At 38.1% G+C, this 20,983-nt stretch overlaps 1 protein-coding gene across 1 annotated transcript; it reads right to left on the bottom strand.

The window, feature by feature from the left end:
- Positions 1-12,519: 12,519 nt before the first annotated feature.
- Positions 12,520-20,558, bottom strand: LOC139152010 (L-xylulose reductase-like). Its single transcript, XM_070725091.1, has 8 exons — positions 20,355-20,558; positions 17,533-17,630; positions 16,240-16,394; positions 15,825-15,867; positions 15,424-15,523; positions 14,400-14,464; positions 14,032-14,149; positions 12,520-13,305 (listed from the first exon to the last, which is right to left on the bottom strand). The coding sequence occupies exons 1-8, from the start codon at positions 20,404-20,406 to the stop codon at positions 13,196-13,198; spliced, it is 741 nt and encodes a 246-aa protein (XP_070581192.1). The 5' UTR covers positions 20,407-20,558; the 3' UTR covers positions 12,520-13,195.
- Between the last annotated feature and the right edge of the window lie 425 nt (positions 20,559-20,983).

Genomic DNA, 20,983 nt, shown 5'->3' with positions numbered 1-20,983 from the left:
TCTCCGCATTCAAAGTCTGCGTCGCAATCAAATGTTTTTCTCTCACATAAGCTTATGTCTCCGCATTCAAAGTCTGCGTCGCAATCAAATGTTTTTCTCTCACATATGTCTCCGCATTCCAAGTCTGCGTCGCAATCAAATGTTTTTCTCTCACATATGTCTCCGCATTCCAAGTCTGCGTCGCATTCAATTGTTTTTCTCTCACATATGTCTCCGAGGTATGCCTCAGTGTACGTTATTCCGCGAAGCATAATTTCTATCGAACAGCGCTATTGACAACGACGAACATTGTATCAAGTTATTTTCAATAGATTATCGATCGAAATTTGTTTGGACGGGCCGGGCGCTCGTGTGTTGAGGTCACGTCATAAACATTTCCACAATAACCCATATATTGACTTATACACTTAAATATCAACATTGAAGGTATCCGTTGGTTTCCTGTACTGAAATTAAATCGACGACAATTTTTTTAGTTTTGGTGATACTTTTACGTACGTTTCGGCACATTTTGGCGCACCTCGGCGTAGTTTGGCGCCATTGTGAACGGGGGGGGGGGGGGGGGGACTACACGCGAGTGAGCGAGACAACAATGTATCAATTTCGGACAAAAGGATATCGATCGATAACGTTCACTGCACGATTACAGTGGAGACTCTACGCCCGTTCGCCTCTGTTCTGTGTTATTCTTGCAGTTTACTGGGATTTTCATAGTTAATATTCGCCAAAATTTGTATAAATTACAACAACCTGACTGGTATTTGGTCTGTATAATTTAAGAGACGCTAACCGATTAAAATGGGTCAATATTAGACCCTGATTCTGCATATGCAAACGCTGTAAGATCGCCATTTTATTGAGGGCAAGAGCAAAAATTCAGCGATCGGAAAAATAAAATGCAACTAAAACAAGTTTCGTCGAGAAATTCAAAAAACTAAAACGACAGCAATTTTGTATATATATCAAGGAAACACCGTGCCACTTTTCACTATAATTGGTTCAGAATTGAGAAATTTGAACGAGCGATAGTTGTACGGTCTGTTCTGTACATTAAACGCAATTGTTTTCTATGGGAAATCGAGCAGAGTAGACACATCGTAAAATGAAAAATACATCTGAAAAAAACCGTTGGTTTAACTTTTCATTTCGCTGTTATTTTTTATAATATTTGGTATGACACATATCATGAAGGGTAACTAAAACTCTATGGTTTTATTTTTTTAGTTTCCCTCTTTTTTATGAAATGACGAGTTGAAGATCGTTTTGCTGTTGACTGTGTTTTTACTTGATTTTGCATATGTCTCTTATCGCTTACGTATTTTTGGAATTTCCTTGTGAAATTCTTCCCAAAATATTATAATTGTAAGGGCAGCATATACGGGAAATAGGACCTGTTGCTCTTTCATTAATATTTAGATGTGCAGCAAGGAAATACGGCGAAATTTTCAACATGACGCGGGAGGTGAAATTGACTCTCCGAACGCGCACTCCACGTATGTGTGGCAAAAATTCGGGACGCTATATACCAGTCCGGGTCAGCTCCAAAATTGGAGACTCATTATGATAATGTATTCCGGCATTCAGCCAATCATCGACCAGATTACATCATTAATAAAGTACAGGTCACGCTGGGTCACAAATTACCCACCAAGTGTGATCGGCAGTTTTGGGCCGCTTATTAAGCCCCTGTCTTGTGAATTTCGACGAATTTCGACAGTCAACATAATCCACGTGTTCTGCAGAAGGTCATGTCCAACAAGGAGTCCGATTAGTGAACAAATATTCGAAATATTGACGATTCATTTCTACCCCCAGTTTATCGATTTCGCTCAAGTACCGAGAATCATTTGTGGATGTTCGTCATCTCTATTAGAAATACTGTTATAAAGGTTATTTGTGTAGGTACGCGTATAACATTTTGCAAGACAGAAGAGCAATTTCAGAGCTTTAAATGATACCTGTTTTGTAGTTGTCAAACGCAGACTAAAAATGGTACGCGATTTTGAAAATGTGTTGACAGAGTGGCCACACAACTGTTCCCCATACGGTAGAATTTGTATCGCTGCCATCTCCGATACAAATGGGGTATTCTGAACGATTTGAGTAGGTACACGATTTATATTTCGCAGGACTTCAAGCCAGAGTCTAGGAATCACAGCGATATATGGGGTTTGGTTGTCTTAGCCAGAATAAAACTGGTACGCGATTTTGAAATTGTGTTTTGACAGAGTGGCCACACAACTGTTCGACATTATTGAGGTATGTAAGACCCCAAAAATTGACAAAGTGAGCGTCAAAGTGCTCGATCGAGCACTTTGTGAAAAATGACAAACTGAGCGTCAAACCGAGCGATCGAGCACTTTGTGGAAAATGTTAAACTGAGCGTCAAAGTGAGCGTCAAACTGAGCGTGATGGCGCCTCCAACGATAGGATGTGGTATAATTAATTTTGCCATCAGCTGTGAGATCGCGTCCCGCCAGGTCGATGTTATACATTCACTATGGCGGTACCCAACGAACTCCGTTAGTCGTTAATCCCGCCTGATGATTTGGCATGAGTTGACATTTCCTGTTACTGTTGCCCTGTTTCGGGTAGATAATCTTTCCGAACAGATTTCGCTTCATGGCCATGACAATTATCATTTCACAGTCGTTTGGTGGGCTATTCAGCTCTGGGACTATTCGCCCCATAGACGAGTGTACAGAAGCGAGAAACAATCCTGCTTCTGTACACTCGTCTATAGGGCGAATAGTCCCAGAGCTGAATAGCCCACGAGAGACTGTGATCATTTTTATACCAGGATTACCGCTGCTCAGAGACTGAATATTCATGAGAAAGTCATTTTACCACGGACTGGAAGTGAAACATTCACACCTCTTCCACTCCTAACGATCGCGGTAATACCGCAGGCATAACGGTATACCGTATGGCATGAACGGCTACAGTTTGCAGTATTTTTTTTTTTTTTTTTTTTTTTTTTTTTTTTTTTTTTTTTTTTTGAGAGAGAGAGAGAGAGAGAGAGCATGTACGTCTTGGTCAAATAAACTAGTACGTTGTCACTGTTGTGTATGTTCACTTCCGTCTGTAAAATATTGCAAACTAAATACCTAACAAAAAGGTGCAATTCATGAACACCCCTAACATGTCTTAGGTGTAATCGATGTCAAAAAATAGTTGACGATTTATCAAATGTAACGTTCAAGTTAATTACGACACCCAAATTTTGTTCAATTGTGCGAGATCGGGAAGTAAAACTCTGGTCATACATCGGTTGTAGAGCCATTCCATGATAGCAAATATCGACATCGCGTCTGGGGACAATTTGTCGTGTCTATTTTTTATCTATATTTGATAGCAGCATGAATGTCCTTGTACTCAATAAAGAAGGCACTGAAATTACCAGTTAAAATTGGCTAACTACTACGATGGATGGGTTGCGACGTTTCAGCCACATCGTTCACCCCCTACGTAACAGCCTATCACCAACCCGACATGCGAACATCCGGGTAGGCGAAGTTTATTCCTTAAATTTATGTCATTTTGATATTTATACGCCTACAGACTTGAAGCAAGTTTACGATCAAGTTTATCATCACTTCATAAACACGTTCAATAAAGAAAGCATTCTGCTATAAAGCTCGTGTCAATAAAAATGCTGCTGGTATAATTGTTTTGAAGTCCGAAGCTCTGCATTCAAGATTACAGTATGGTAGGTATTGTTTGATCTTTGAGCAAATAGAACGATGAATGTAAGCAAGGAATAAACTAGAAATATTTATGTGTTTATCACACGACACCAATCTTATGTCTTGTGTTGATAGCATTGTAGTTTTTTTACAGAGTGATAGAGATATTGCAAATCTAGTTATAAATTGACCGACATATCGACATAGTTTACGGCTCTGCACGCATCGATAACCATAGTCGCAACGGGGCCTGGGGTATGTGCCGCTACGGACCACGCTTCTCTAGATAAAAATCGCTCTGCATTTTGATGATTTGAATGATTGTGTCTGTGCCAGGACTATGTGGCCGCACAGTAAAATTTCAAAGATCATTTCTGCGCTGATCGCCATAAAATGCCGACGTATTGTCAAGCGACGCCGCTCACCGGTACCATTTTTTGTATATCCATGACGGTGATTTTTCCCAACAAAATTTTTGGGGGAGATTTTACCAATTTTCATGAATTTTCCTGTCATTTTTTATAATTATACACTGTTTAAGTGTATGAAGAGAGTGTACGCGTTAGCAGATAGTTGTATCGGGCCAAGTAATGATAGTGTCCTTGTAGCGTTTCTTATGACATCTACGTTACGCTTGAAACATTAACAACAACACAACAGTTATGTTCGTTGAATTGTATTGGTCAACAACAACAACAACACGACTAATAAACATAAACAACAATACAAACAACAACAACAACAACAACAACCAGACTTCTGGGTTCCCTATGCTCAGAGGGTTGAGCCCACTGCAGCACTGAAAATTCCGTGAACTTGATTTGTTTGAAGTCCTGTCAGCGAGGCTAAACTTGACTGACGTACAGTTCGCGTACGTTCAATAATGATTCTACATAAATCAGACTTGTTATCCAAAGACTCTTGATGTTGAAAGGTCAATTTAGACTTTGCCTGAATAAACACATTGTCTGGAAATCGTTTGCTGAACGTGACACTCTATGCGATGATCGTTTTTTGGACGTGGGATTCTGTGCATGTGATGACCGTGATTTTCTATCCATTTGACATCACGATTGCCGAACAATGTCTTATCATGACAAATGTTTTATAATTAAAGCACTGTAAGCTTATGATTGGCTCAAAACTTTTCAGTCTCAGTCAACACATAGAGAAGGACGTAATTTGACCTCGCTCTGCCTGCCATTTGTCAACTCCCGTACATGCACACTACAGATAGTGATTGACATTGCTCCATCGAGGTCCGTCGACTGCAGGACCTTGACTCCTATCTCTTATTCTTTTTGACTACGAAGAGTAAACTGTAATTAATTGTAATTATGACACCAATATTGCGCGCATCATCGTAAACATGTTTTTATTAGCCGACTGGCAAATCGTGTACTATGACAGTACGCGCTAACTGAGCACCTATCATGCAAGCTATATTTCGCATATTCGCGACGTTTTAGCACTCTTACTAAGTCCAACGCTCAGTTCTTTTTTTCGCCCGGTTTGACGCTTGCTTCGTATTCAACGCTGTTTGTCACTCACTTTGTCAGTTTCCAACGCTCAGTTTGACGCTCAGTTCGACGCTCACTTTGCCATTTCCAACGCTCAATTCGACGCTCACTTTGTCATTTTCCACGCTCAGTTTGACGCTCACTTTGTCTTTTGCCACGCTCAGTTTGACGCTCACTTTGTCTTTTGCCACGCTCAGTTCGACGCTCACTTTGTCGAATTTGGGACCCTTACATACCTGGACATTATGACAGAATACGGCGCTGGAGTTCGACACAGTATGGCGTACGTAACGAAGGACGCATGTGGAGGTTGCCAGGAAATACAATTTTTACTGATGGCGCGCTGGCCGCTGATTGGCTAATGAGAGGGGGAAAATATTATGGTATAGCGTCTCCAATTTTGGAGCTGACCCGGACTGTATACCGTACAAATCGGCTATTGACAAAGGTTGAGACGACCCAAACTAGCCAAAATTAGCCAAACCACCATAAACCACCATAAACGACCCATATCATCAAGTAAACGACCTAAAATAAGCACAGGGATGAAATATGTCTCAGATTTCTGGAGAAACCGCCCCAAAAACGGCGAAAACCAGCCGGCATTTTCGATCATTGCAAATTCCTATACATGCCATCAACGAGTTAAGGGGTTCGGTTTGTTTCTTCAATAGAGGGCGCTGTGCAAGATTGTTACTGCTTTTACAACGTAAAGTGTAGCACAGGGAATTTCCCCGTTGTCGTGTTCAGTGGCTTACCAAGGAATGAGATCAAAGTTTTTAGTTTATTACATTTTTACAGCTCATTCACATTTTTTTTGATACCAACATTAATTTATTTGAATAAATTCTACAAACCAAATATTAAGATAACATGTGCCGTGGCCCTGGTTCCATACATGTACATACACATACCTGCATATATGTGCATGCATGCATGCATGCATGCATGCAAAACATAGTTAAACACTAAAAATCGTAGAACTTAACCTTTTTTTCACTCACCTGCACATTATTGGCCGGTGAATGAGAGTCTGGAGACCACATGTTTTCGAAAATTCGTCAATTATGCCCCACTAGCACTGCACTGCACAAAGTTTGAAAAAGCGCCCTCCTTCGGTGAGCCCAGTTACGATGCTGAAGTTATTTTCGTTTTCAGTTGTGTCATCGAAATGAGCCCCACAACTTGGTAATTGATAGTACCAACAACATGGCTGCCCGCAATTCTGTCGACGGTTTCTCCAGAAGGTGGAGTTTTATTGTATCCCTGAATACCTAGAATGTTTGTTTTAGGTCGTTTACTTGATGATATGGGTCGTTTTTGGTGGTTTATCCTGGTTTGGCTAATTTTGGCTAGTTTGGGTCGTCTCAACCTTTGTCAATATACAAAATGGGGCGCCTTTGGGCCGTAGTGCACTACGTGGAGTGCGCGTTCGGAGAGTCAATTTGGTATCTGCTAAAGTGCGGGCTGCGGGTTGCGGGCTGCGGGTTTTTAGAATTATGGCTAGATTTCTAATATATGTAATATGGCATTTAGTATATAAGAAATAAAACCTTTAGAAGGTGTCTATTATCAATAATCATGATCAGGTCTATCGTACAGTATCCCTTTTCCTGCCAAGTCCATATTTTCAACATCAGGTCAAGATGGTTAAAATTAATGAAACACAACATATTCCATATTGTGTATTTTAACATAATACTGTACATTTGAAGGCTGTTGAAAACAATTTGCTGTAAAATTGATTTTTTGGACTAAAGATGCTATAACAGACCATACCAAGTGGGTGAAAATACGTCATGTTTCTGAAAAAAAATCAAAATCTGCTAAACTAAAAGCGGCGATTCCGAGGACCAATTTATTTGTTCCGAGCTGCCTGGCCATCACAAATAATTTGGGATCTGAAATCACTTTTCTTTCTTGCCATGGATGTGAGTGAGAAATAATACCAGACTGACAAAAAAAATTCGCGCCTCGGAAATGTCGCCACTTATCGCGGAATGAAAATTGTTACATTTCTAGTATCAGGCCATAGGAAGTAAATTCTTTGTAATGCATCTATTCACAATTCGGTTCTAGGGCAACACATACAGAAAATTAAACAATGCCTACTTAAATGCAATGTGTAAGGAAAGATTTGACTTCAAAAAGCGTAGAAGTGTTGTGTATTTAAATGCCGTGTATTTTTCATGAAATCTTTAAAAAGAAAAAGACGTACGACAATGGACTTAGCTTACTTTGCCGTTTCGGTTCAACCGAGGTCACGACCACAGAGAACGACATTCCGCTAACATTTTACGCGAGAATTTCAGCGGGAAAAACACGTCGGTGCGTTGACTTATTTTCAGGAATCGATCTAATAGGAATATTTTTGGATGAGTTTGTGTTCTGCAGCTCTCAATAATTGTGTATCTCCTAATATCATGAACATATTCTATGACTTGCACCTGCAGCATGATAGTCGCTCCATATGCATTTGATCCAGCGTGACTATGAAAAGTTTCCTAGGACTATTATCGTGTTCACCACAATAAAATAATTTTAAACGGCATTGAAAACGATTCTGAAAATTGTGCTTTTATCGGCGGTTGAACTAATCTGAAGTGTGAGAAGGGCATGGCATTCTATGAAAAAGTAACAAATTATTAGGCGTGTCGAGTTTCAACGAACCGAAGTTCATCTCCCAGTTCATCTGTGCTGTCAACGATCCGAAACTTACTTTTAAACTATCCGTCCTAATCATTACATAAAAAGTTAATATAGCGAGTTGTTGTGAAATCTGTCTTGTGTTCATATTATTACTCATCCGTGTTCAGTCATATCATTTCGAAAGCTTCGATCGGCAGTGCGCTGTGCAACGGCGAATGTTGGATGGGAAATGGACTATTCTGACGTTGGTGGTGCTTTACCAGATGTAAGCTAAAATAACGGCATTATTCAAGAAGTTCACGGCTTTTATTCCATAAACAAATACATCTAGATACTATTTTAGCATTTATTCTATCTACTAGCGAAAATGATACCAAAAATCACACATTTTTTCATGCCCGCAACCCGCAGCCCGCAGCCCGCAACCCGCAGCCCGCAACCCGCAAAATAGCGCATCCGAGTCAATTTCACCTCCCGCGAAACGTACGTAAAAGTATCACCAAAACTAAAAAAATTGTCGTCGATTTAATTTCAGTACAGGAAACCAACGGATACCTTCAATGTTGATATTTAAGTGTATAAGTCAATATATGGGTTATTGTGGAAATGTTTATGACGTGACCTCAACACACGAGCGCCCGGCCCGTCCAAACAAATTTTCGATAGATAATCTATTGAAAATAACTTGATACAATGTTCGTCGTTGCCAATAGCGCTGTTCGATAGAAATTATGCTTCGCGGAATAACGTACACTGAGGCATACCTCGGAGACATATGTGAGAGAAAAACAATTGAATGCGACGCAGACTTGGAATGCGGAGACATATGTGAGAGAAAAACATTTGATTGCGACGCAGACTTTGAATGCGGAGACATATGTGAGAGAAAAACATTTGATTGCGACGCAGACTTTGAATGCGGAGACATAAGCTTATGTGAGAGAAAAACATTTGATTGCGACGCAGACTTTGAATGCGGAGACATATGTGAGAGAAAAACAATTGAATGCGACGCAGACTTTGAATGCGGAGACATATGTGAGAGAAAAACATTTGATTGCGACGCAGACTTTGAATGCGGAGACATATGTGAGAGAAAAACATTTGATTGCGACGCAGACTTTGAATGCGGAGACATATGTGAGAGAAAAACATTTGATTGCGACGCAGACTTTGAATGCGGAGACATAAGCTTATGTGAGAGAAAAACATTTGATTGCGACGCAGACTTTGAATGCGGAGACATATGTGAGAGAAAAAACAATTGAATGCGACGCAGACTTGAATGCGGAGACATATGTGAGAGAAAAACATTTGATTGCGACGCAGACTTTGAATGCGGAGACATATGTGAGAGAAAAACATTTGATTGCGACGCAGACTTTGAATGCGGAGACATATGTGAGAGAAAAACATTTGATTGCGACGCAGACTTTGAATGCGGAGACATATGTGAGAGAAAAACAATTGATTGCGACGCAGACTTTGAATGCGGAGACATAAGCTTATGTGAGAGAAAACATTTGATTGCGACGCAGACTTTGAATGCGGAGACATATGTGAGAGAAAAACAATTGATTGCGACGCAGACTTTGAATGCAGAGACATATGTGAGAGAAAAACATTTGATTGCGACGCAGACTTTGAATGCAGAGACATATGTGAGAGAAAAACATTTGATTGCGACGCAGACTTTGAATGCGGAGAACAGGTAGTTTTGGGCCACCGTAATGATGATCAGTATCTATGCCAAATTCTCCAAGTTGTAGCACAGACCCTCAAATAAATAGTTACAGCAGCAGCATTGCGTAGTAAATGTAACTTGGTGCACAGTCACACTACTGCCTCGGCGTACTCTCTAAACAGTAAACAATAGGTCCTGACATGTATAAAGTAAAACAATGCATGGACAGTTAGTTTAAGTCTTCACTTAAAATTTTGGTGCACCCTCCAGGCGCCTCATTTTATAACATTTTTAACTTTCAGCGTACCCATTGGGTAGGCTGTAAACCCTTTTTATAAAATATTTCAATGTTGGCGTGTGCTTTGGTCACAACATTTTCATACCATCTGCATTCATAACATTTCATTTCATTTATATACGTGTTTTAATTCACACTTTTTGCTGCTGTACGTTTTACTTGCGCCCAGTGTACTTCAATTTGAAATACTTGGTAGCACTATGTTGTGTTTTATTCTCAGTTTCTCAACCTTGCACATAATAATATCTTGACTACTCAATAGAGCTTGTACAAATAGTCTGCACTGGATATCTTGTATCCATTGTTGTTCTTTACAATGATTTGCCAACAAATGTATTTGTTGTACATCGATCAGGTTGCTGCACTCACCCCAATATTGTTTTCTAATACAACTCTATTTCAACTTATGACACCTTTAAGCACAACATTTGCAATGCAGTGTGATGAGGGTTGGACAAGTGTGCAAGAATTTGCCATAAAATAGACCTTCTTATAAATGTCTTAATGTCGAACCCTATTGGAACCACCGTATTTTCTACCCTGGGTTGATAGCTCTGCTGGTTGACAGTATTGTCCCCTAGGCTGTCTTTCGCGATTTATTCATTGCTTCGCTTTATGTGCTATGTGTGATCAGATAGTTAGCGTACGAGCGTGAGTGCTTCGCGAACTCCACAGAATGTGGAGAGGTCGCAGCCAGAAAAATTGTAACAACTTAGGTCGGTTATTGAACCAATATTTTTGAGATTGGGTATTTGGCTGTGGGGTTTTGTCAGTGGCTTTCTCCGCTAAGTGACTGAGTTACATACGTTTGTGAGTTCGAAATCCTATCGAAACCACCGTATCCTTAATTTACGTTTTATTTTGTCTTTCAAAACACGTTATATGTTACATCTATTAATATTCAAATAGAAGCTGCAGTTGTACATCGATCACTCACCCCAATATTAATGTTTTCTAATACTACTCTATTTCAATATGGACGAGGGTGCAAGATTTGTCGTAAAATAGACCTTCCTATAAATGTCTTAATAATATCCTTAATTTATGATTTTTTTGTCTTTCAAAACATGTTATAGGATACACCTGTTAATATCAAAATAGAAGCTGCAGTCCAAAATGAAAAGCAATACCCTGAATTATGTTTGATATAAAAAGTAGTTTGCGTTCTTTGACTTCTTGAAATATGCTAAAATACTGGTGAACTGTGGGGTGAACCTCATCTCTGCTTGCAGCTAGAGAAGATTAAATATTTAGTGAAACATTTTGTCTGTAACCAAAATCACTTTAAACACGATTGGAACTAATTTGGTCTAATTGGATGTTCATATTTTTAAAATCTCATCAGTAGGAAGAAATCTCATCAAAGAAAGCAATTCTGGATTTTCGATGTTGGTAGCATAAATGTTAACCAAAGACAAAAAAGTATTATTGAGATGGCAATTAAGGAAAAAAAACTGCCATTTTTGTCATGATCAGCATCACTAAATGAAACCTTATCACAAATAGACTTGTTAATAAAGACAGTGACACCACAACCATAATTCGACTGAGCAAATGAATGAAAACAACTCCCATTCCATTCTTTTTCTATAACGTTTATAAGATCAGGAGTAATATAGGTCTCTTGCAGAAAACGTGCACTTTTTGCTGTGTAATCCAGCGAAATAACTTCGTACTTTACAAGCAATGACATGCCAGTGGTTGGCACTTATCCTACCATGAGACTGGTCGACTTTACCCTTGAAAAAGTTCATGATCTTTCTACGGACCGAAGGATTGGTTTTGGCAGCCCTCTGGTGGTGCTCCGGGAAAGAGTGCTATTGCCACTGTTGAAATCTACTGCGAGATCACAGCTGACAGAAACGACAGACTGGTTTCGTTGTCCTCGGGTTGCTGTTTTTCAATCCCCTTGTCAGTCTGATAATGGCGATAATGAAGTTCTGTGGTTGGGTTTGCGGCTGATTTCTTGGCTTAGCAACTCAACAAACGATAATCGCGCTTCATCGATGATATTCAGGGTTTCTGCTGTGTTTGGACTGTGCGTCGAGTTTGTCTAGTTGACATTTAAAGCATGTGTACAAATAAAATCACCATGAAGCAAACAGCGACAAATTGTTCATTGTTTTTTATTCCATTTTATTTCTTATTTGATCAATCGACAATCTATCCAAATATATTGCCATGAACATTAGCAACAACCAAATGAATCCTGTTCAGGCCTACATGTAATTATTACTAATAGGCCTCATGGAGCTAGAAGGGGAAGGCCTAATCCGGAATAAAATGCTTACGCGGACTAATTAGCCTAAATGCAGGGTACTATGGACAGTAAACGCTGAAGTGACAGCAGTACAAAAAAATACATGTTAATGAGCGCCAACATGTCGGAGGCGACATGGATCGGCCAGCAAATCAAAAACGTGAAATTTGCAGCATATGTTGGACAGATGGGGATTAGCATAGGTCTCTAGTCAAATACATTAGACGATAGTAGATGATACTGTTGATAGTATCAGAAATTTTTCTTGGTGAACACGACATAGCCGACATGGGTCTCAAGTCAAATAAATTAGACCATACTAGACGATAGTATCAGATATTATCTGATATTTTTCTTGGTGGGCACATCATGGGTGACATGGGTCTTGGACGATACAATACGATATATATTATGGCTAGTATCGGATACTATACTATTATATAATATCGATATTATCGAATTTTGATACTAGATGATATATCCGATATTCAAAAATTGTGCAAAGTCGCACCTTCATTGATTTTATATATATATGCCTCATACTGTACTGCACTAGCTTTCTAACATGAATAAGATCACAGAAGGGAACTGGCATTCAATCTAAAGGTGCAGGGTGTTCCTCATTTGTTTGGAACCTCCTAGCCTAGTCCCTCAACAAAGTAGTTTTGCCTTCGGCAAAACTAGAAACTGGTTACTGATTTACAGGCCCAGTAATAAAATCGAGGTCACGGGTCGCCCAGGTCACGTGACATTTTGTCAAAAACCTTCACTGTCAATGCAGGAGCAAAGCGTTCCGTATATAATCATCATACCGCTCACAAAATTGTAAAGAGAATTGTCACGGGCCATGATTATACTGTAGTACTGTCAAACATGGAAAAAACTGGAAGATCTGTCACTTTATGGTGCCTCTTCTAGTCCATCCTCTTACAAGATGTGAGCGTCCTGGAGGTGCGGATTTTCTAGTCTTTGTCAAACCATGATACAGATCATGGCGAATTTCCCCATTATACCAACAGTCTATTCTTATAGAATATTCATTGAAGAGCAAAATGCGGTGTAAGCTGTGCCAAATTCATAATGTTTCTCAGTGATGTATCACACACCAGCAGATAAAAATCCTCCATCTACAGGCAAACAGCTTCCTGTAACCATGGCAGCTTTGTCACTCAGAAGATAAACTATGCTGTTAACAACATCTTCAACCTCTGAAAAAGTAATAAAAGTAAAGAGAGTAAAAGTTAATAATTTTTTGACCAACTAATTCTGAAAATCAGAAGACTCCCCTGAAAAATATTGTCACCTTAGAAATTTCACAACTACCAGCACGTAGCACTTCCAGATCTTATTATTCCAGACAGTGCATTTCTAATGACCATGAGTATTTGTATTTGAAAGTGGAGTACATTTTCAAAATGCAGGTACATGAAACCAGGATTGAGGTTCGCAAGTCATGATAATACTTTCACTAAGCTACCATCTTAGCAGAGATCTCTGTTGGAGATGGGCACCGTTACATCAATTAGTGACAGGCCAATAACAAAATGTGTTACACTCCGACGTGATGAATAGACACTCCATCCACGGGATCATTTGGCCATTCCTAAAGCTCTGACGTGACGATTTTGAATTTCAGCATTTGTGCCTTCTAAAATGTGACTGCTCTCAGGAGAACAGAGGTAATAGTTTACCCAAATGCTGAATATTGTGATGACCCTGCAACAGTGGAGTTTCATGAAGAGATAGTCATTCTGTTCTCCTGTTGTTTTTTGACGAATTCTTCATCATTCTTCATCACAGACACTATATTTGCAGTTTAGAAAACCCTGATATGAATTTCTTCAGTTCTGCTGCCGTGACAAAGACTATGTCACACTGAAGTTCTTATGAAATTGCAAAATAAACCATCATACAGAATTTGAAATACAACACACCTGCAAACTTTCCCATAGGAATTCTACTCAACAGAGGGCCACCTCTCGCAGGGTTGGTCCAGCCTTTCTTGCCAAGCTCTGTCAGGACAACTGTAGGATTGACAGCGTTTACTCGAATCTACAATGAAGGGAACAAATTTCAGCAGTTTTAAGAATGCGTAATGAAATTTCAAAATTTTTGGATGAATGTTTCATGAAAATATGTTAATGACAGCTACATGTAATTTATCACGGTCACCAGCAAAATTCTACTCCACTCATCATGAAAGATTTTTAACATTTTTCACAGAAACAATTTGAAAAAAATTTCAACTACAGCTTCAACCAGCAAGGGCATTGCAGTGGTCCATGGTAATGACCTCACTTACTTTATGAGGTCCAAGTTCCAATGCCATGGTTTTTGTCAGTGAATCAACACCACCTTTTGTTGCACCTGTGAAATAAGAAGGAAAATACGATTACAAACAGAATGGAATGTAGAATGTTGCTAGACACATAGTTCTAACCACAACCCAGCATTGTACATTTCTACAGACTTGACAGATTGTCATATATATATGGCATATATATATATGTATTGGGCATACTGTTCAAAAAGAACATGGATTTAAAAACAGAAATCAAGCTGGTGTTACACACAGACATGTACGAAGAAGAAAAGACCGACTTATTTTGTATCTACAAAATATTCCATGTGCTCACACAAAGGCCTCCACAATACAGAAACTTGGAAATGAAAGTTCTTGAATCTGAATACGAGTATATTAGAACTTGTCAGCTTACTATCCAGACATAGTCCCTGCTGTTCTGAAAGAAATGTCAGAAAATTTTTGTCTGCTCTCAAAACCTCCGTGTTAAAATAGATAATGGTTAAGTAATAATTGTAGCTGTAACTGTAGCTGTAACTCTTGAAATTTGTTGACCTGAAAAAGGCATTCTATTTACAGTACTCTGGTTTTCTTTGAATTCTACAAATTGAAAGGATATAGTCTTTTACTACTGAAAAATTGGACAAGTAAATTTAAACCGTTATCTTGATTGCCCGCCACTAAAACTGGTAATATTACAAAGCATATGATGTCCCAGTGGAAACATTCAGCACTGTGTATTATATTTAAATAATCCATTGTTTCTGTGAAGATTCAAATGCATATATGCACAACATACAGTGCTTTTGCTTTATTTGCATGAGGGCGCCATTTTATGTTTGGGCAAATGTTTATTATTCATCTTGCGCAAAATTGCACATGTAGTCCCAGTGGAAAGTTTCTTATACTTGTATAAACACTCCTAAAGGAGTACATTCCCACGAACTTGTTTTAGTCTGGAAGTAAAACCACAAAAATAATACTAAAAGATACAGCTGTTGGGCCTTTAATAAAACATACTTACCATAGACAGTGTGATTACGTAGTCCAATCAAAGATGCCTGACTTGACACATGTACAATGGCACCACCCGTTCCCCTGGATATCATCATACGTGCTACAATCTGGAAAACACACATTTCAACATTGTAACCAACAAATGGTGTCAGATATATCTATTTCTTAAACTAAAATCGATGTTTACTGATCCAAACCAACCCAAAAAATTATGGCATGAATAGTAAATACCCATCACTGAATCTAAGACAGTTACCATGGAAACACCTCTATACAAATGTATGAGAACTGTGTCAGACCAAGAATGAATCCTAGAGGACTAAATGTTGAAAAACTCTGAGAATCAGTCGGGATTTCAACCCACACTTGTCCTAATAAACAAGAGAAGATCACAAAAGAGCTACGTACCTGTGATACTTGGATGTAAGATCTAAGGTTGATGTTTACAATTCTGTGGAGAGAAAAACAATCTAAGTAAGGCAACAGATCATAGTGCTGCATGTGTCAATCTGAATCATGTCAAAGTAGTGTCATATTGGTATTAACTGTAGTTTCACAGGTGCAACATTCACAGCAAGGGTGACATCAATACACAACCCATGGTACATGTATTCATCACATGCATTCATACATTTGGTAATACTATAAAGACTAATGCAGTGGTTAAAAACTATGAAAGGCTAATCATGCAAATTTACATTTTTATCATATCATATCTGATACTCCTAGATAAAAATCACATCATAACACCGAGAACACATGAATATTGACAATAGTAACACTGTATGTGTACTTCTGAATTAAATGAATGCAAGTTTTTTACTTTTCAAATGCATCTTTGGTCACATCAAGAATCGTTTGGGGTATATTAGTGCCAGCATTATTAACAAGAAGATCAACTGGACCAATGGACTCCACAGCTTTCTGTGTTTCTTCCCAGTCAGACAGATCAACTGCTATAGTTTGTATGTCAGGAACCTGTCAAATAAGCAATGCGTGGTTAATTTAATAATCAGTATCCTACAGGATACTACAACTTCTCCCACAGCAGCATGTAGATTGTGAATGTATAAGGGAATGGTCAGTTTCTTCAGCTGGGGGTGGGGGTGTGGTGGATTCACGGAGGGTGTCACCCTGCTTTTGACTTTGGTGATGGGGATGTGCACCATGTTTCTGAAATGCCCAATGGGGAGGGGGGAGGGGTCAGTGTGGTTTTGAATTTCGACACAAGCACATACTGCCTAGAATGCATCCTGCCAGCCACAAATTTCATCATTCAGTTCCATTATTCAGCGCACCCATTCATATATCAGACATTTTTTTTTTTTTTCTTGCTTTTCCTGTTAAATGTGGCAGTTGTTATATGTGGTGTTTGTATTTTCACTCTTGAAAATTGTTTTTGTGGTTTTGTATATATTTGTTGTTATGTCGAGGGCCCTGGGGGAGATAAACTCTCTCTAGAGTTTACCAGGCTACCCTCATTAAATAAAGCCAAATAAAATAAAATAAAATAAATATATATCAGGGATATCTGTATCTTTAATATTTTTTGGCGTGCTCTTCGAGCATATTACTTTAATATATCAGACACATTTTTCAGCATGCCTTTCAGATGCATAACTTTAATATATCAGAGACATATGTCAGAGCTATCTTGATGTTTGCAAATTGAAAGTCTGTTTTGCAAAGTGTAACTATGGTTGTGAAATGCAGTTCATATGAAAAGCATGACAAATTCCTGGTATGTTTCTGTTTTCTCTACATGAATTAAGTACAAGAACGCGACATGCATAATATTTCACAATATATTTGATACAGTGACATATTTTAGAAGGAGAATAATGACAATTTATTTTTTGTTCTCATTGATGCAATATTTTCTTTTGTGTCATAGTTTTTCTGTTAAAAAGGTGCTTTTTTCATGACTAAAATAATAATTAACAAAAGACAGTTTTTGCCATTATTAGATATGCTTTTATGGTGTCAAAGTTAAAAGAAGTCCTCTCAGACACTGTGCATATCAGATTTGGCTACAACTTATAAAAAGAGCTTTCTATGGCTTCTCAGGAGATGCGTACATGAATACTGTCATTGAATCACAGTAATTCTTTGTTACCTCTTGTTTTAAAGTGTCCAAATGTGACTCTGTTCTGCTCAGAGCATACGTTGTAGCGCCGCATTTGGCAAGCATCTTGGCTACATCACGACCTATCCCTGCATAGAAAGAACCAAACAGAATTGACCAAAGAGAATTGGCTTATAGTTTGCATCACATCAGGGAAAGCATATTTTTAGGAACATGCAGGAAAAATAACTTTTGACTTAAGGCTTTCCTCACAATTAACTTATCGTCAATAACTCCAAGAAGTAGACAGACTGCAGAAAGAATATACCTCTGTGGTGTTAGAGTAAGAGGAACGGTCCGAAGGTAATAGTGATAACTGCCTTGCTACAGTCATGGCATTCTGGTTGATCTTGTTATTAGACAAAAAACAAATTAGTGTGTTTCTGTTAAAAGTCTTTACAGTAAATAGGCTAGGTTGGTAGAGAATGTCTTTCTTATTTTAATGGGAGGACCCATTAAAAAGCACCAAAAGCTTGAAAAACGTTCATGATTTTTAAAAATAGACAGCGACCTAGCGGCCGATATAGCTCCACTGTGTTTATGTAGAGAATAACTATTTTTGACACATGTTGATGAAGAAGGTGGAAATCTTTGATAGCTCATTTTAGTGGCCAGAAAAAAGTGGCTAAAATAGCTGCAAAAATAAACAATTGAAGATTTCATCATACTTTGAATATATCACATCGGATCATCCCTAGGAACATGTCAACCAAAGCTATCTGATGAGTAGTTTTTTGAGAATAAAATTTTCTGACCAAAAATGGCAACAATTGCCCCCAAAAATAAAAATTGCAGATTTCATCATAATTTCAAAAGATCAAATTTAGTTCATCTGTAGGAACCTGCATATCGAATTTCAAAGCTATCAGACCAGCACTTTTTGAGAAACACATTTTTTGACCAAAAATGGCAAAAATTGCCCAAAAATTCAAAATTGTAGATTTCATCATAATTTCAATAAATATCATTTAGTTATTAAACCTGTATATCAAATTTCAAAGCTATCAGATGAGTAGTTTTGGAAATACACATTTTTTGACAAAAAATGGCAAAAATTGCCCCAAAAATACAGAATTACAGATTTCATCGGAAATTCAATATATATTACTAAGCTCATCTGTAGAAACTTGTATACCAAATTTCAAAGCTATCAGACCAGTACTTTTTGAGAAATACATTTTTTGACCACAAATGGCAAAAGTTGGCCTAAAATTACAAAATTGCAGATTTCATCATAATTTCCATGAAAAACATTTAGTTCATCTGTAGGAACCTGTATACCAAATATCAAAGCTATCAGATGAGTATTTTGGAAATACACATTTTTTGACCAAAACTGGCAAAAATTGCCCCAAAAATACAAAATTACAGATTTCATCTGAAATTCAATATATTACTTAGTTCATCTATAGAAACCTGTATACCAAATTTCAAAGCTATCAGACCAGTACTTTTTTGAGAAATACATTTTTTGACCAAAAATGGCAAAAATTGCCTGAAAAATGCAAATTTGCATATTTCTGCACAATTTGAACAAATCTGAAATAGATCATCCCTAGGGACATATATACCAAATATCAAAGCTATCTGACTTTCAGTTTTGAAGAAGGAGATTTTTAAAGATTTTTTTACCAAAAATGACAAAAATTGCCTTAAAAATACAAATACGCAAATTTCACCACGATATGAACAAATCTGACTGAAGTCACCCTAAGTAAACTGCATATCAAATTTTAAAGTAATCAGACAAGCGATTTCAGAAAAGAAGATTTTTTTACCGAAAACACCAAAAAATGCCCCAAAAATACAAATATGCAAATTTCATCACGATTTGTACACAATGAAATGAAGTTTCCCCAAGTGAACTGCATATAAAATTTCAAAGCAATTGGACTTGCGGTTTCAGAGGAGAAGGCAATTCAGTGTTGACGGACGACGACGACGGAAAATCAACCTGTTTGATAACCTCTGCGTCGCTGACAGCGGAGCTAAAAAACAGTTAGTAGCTTAGCCTTTAAAAAGTATAGGCTAACTTATCCGAAACACATTTTTTTTATGAGGCCATATAATGTAGACCTTTGGTTTTGGACATATCACTACTACAAAGGAAGACAATGAGTTGGTAAACCGTAATATTGTAAAGAAAAGCTTCCAAGACCACAATATTACCTGTTTTAGTAACTTTACCATGCAGACACACATAGAGTCTATTATAAATTTGACAATTTTTTCAATTACATGTATTAGAGGTTATTAACTTCAAGAAAGATGTAGCTGATAACACACACACACATATATATATATATATATATATATATATATATATATATATATATATATATATATATATATATATATATATATATATATATATATGAGATAATATATGATAACAGTAGAATGAAGACAATGGATGGAGGTGTTAATTAGAGATGTAATTTGAAGAATACAATTCACTATAGGGCCACATCTCGCACGAACATATCTAATGACGAGCCATTTGGCCCTTGACCTTGACGAGTACGGGATCGATAGATCGAGCAGAAATTTACCGATCGATCTAGCAGACTACCTTGCCCATGGGCGCCTGTGAGTCACAGGCCATAACGCCGGTAACACACAGCGTCGTACGCTGGGCCAGTGACGGTTAGCTTGCATTGAGGCGAATGCCTGTGGATGAGAACTAGCTGCAGTACAGTAGCTCGAGGTTTTGTCTGGGTATTTGGGTCGGACGACAAAACCAGATACCCAGGCAAAACCTCGAGCTACTGCTGTTCTGCAGCTGGATGATGACACGTTCAACTGTACGTTACCTCTTCCGGCACCGGTTACAACTGCAACCTTCCCATCGAATCGTATTTCCATGTTCAAGCAGTTTATTTACTAAACGCAGTAACGCATAGCGTCGAATTGATGCTTTGACTGCTGCACTAGACCTGAGGAGCCTCGGGGAAGCGCACCCGTGACCCTGACCTGACGTGACCAGCTGCAGCCCCTCAGGAAGTCAGCTGGGTCAAAGTCAGCTTTGTAGAGGGCGCTTCACTAATGCGCGGTAAGGTTGAAATCATGTATAGCACAGGGGCACAAGGCATTATCAGTCATACCAAGAGTGTAAACAAATTAACAAATTTATGTTATAAATAGTGTTGATAAAAATTAAATATTTCTATTGTTATGTACTTATAAAAGTACCCTACTGCACTCAAATCTTAAATGATAATCAGTTTTCACGCCAAATTCACACAGTTATTAATAAATTAATGATTATGAATATTCTTGATAAAAAATTGATATATATCTGTCACTTACAAGGGTACCCTTCAGCACTCCAATTCTATGATGATCAGTATTTATGCCAAATTCACAGTTGTATTGCAGACCCTCAAATAAATAGTTACAGCAGCATCATATTTTTTTAATTGCCCATGTTTGGGATAAATAA

The sequence above is a fragment of the Ptychodera flava genome, chromosome 15, assembly GCF_041260155.1.
Source record: "Ptychodera flava strain L36383 chromosome 15, AS_Pfla_20210202, whole genome shotgun sequence".
NCBI classification, from domain to species: Eukaryota; Metazoa; Hemichordata; class Enteropneusta; family Ptychoderidae; genus Ptychodera; species Ptychodera flava.
This window is presented reverse-complemented; position numbering and strand designations above follow the sequence as displayed.

Coding starts and splice junctions, on each gene's coding strand:
- LOC139152010 (XM_070725091.1), bottom strand. CDS start 20,406: ATGGAAATACGATTCGATGGGAAGGTTGCAGTTGTAACCGGTGCCGGA. Junction 14,465..15,423: donor ACGTAATCACACTGTCTATG/GTAAGTATGTTT, acceptor CTTATTTCACAG/GTGCAACAAAAGGTGGTGTT. Junction 13,306..14,031: donor TCCTATGGGAAAGTTTGCAG/GTGTGTTGTATT, acceptor TTACTTTTTCAG/AGGTTGAAGATGTTGTTAAC.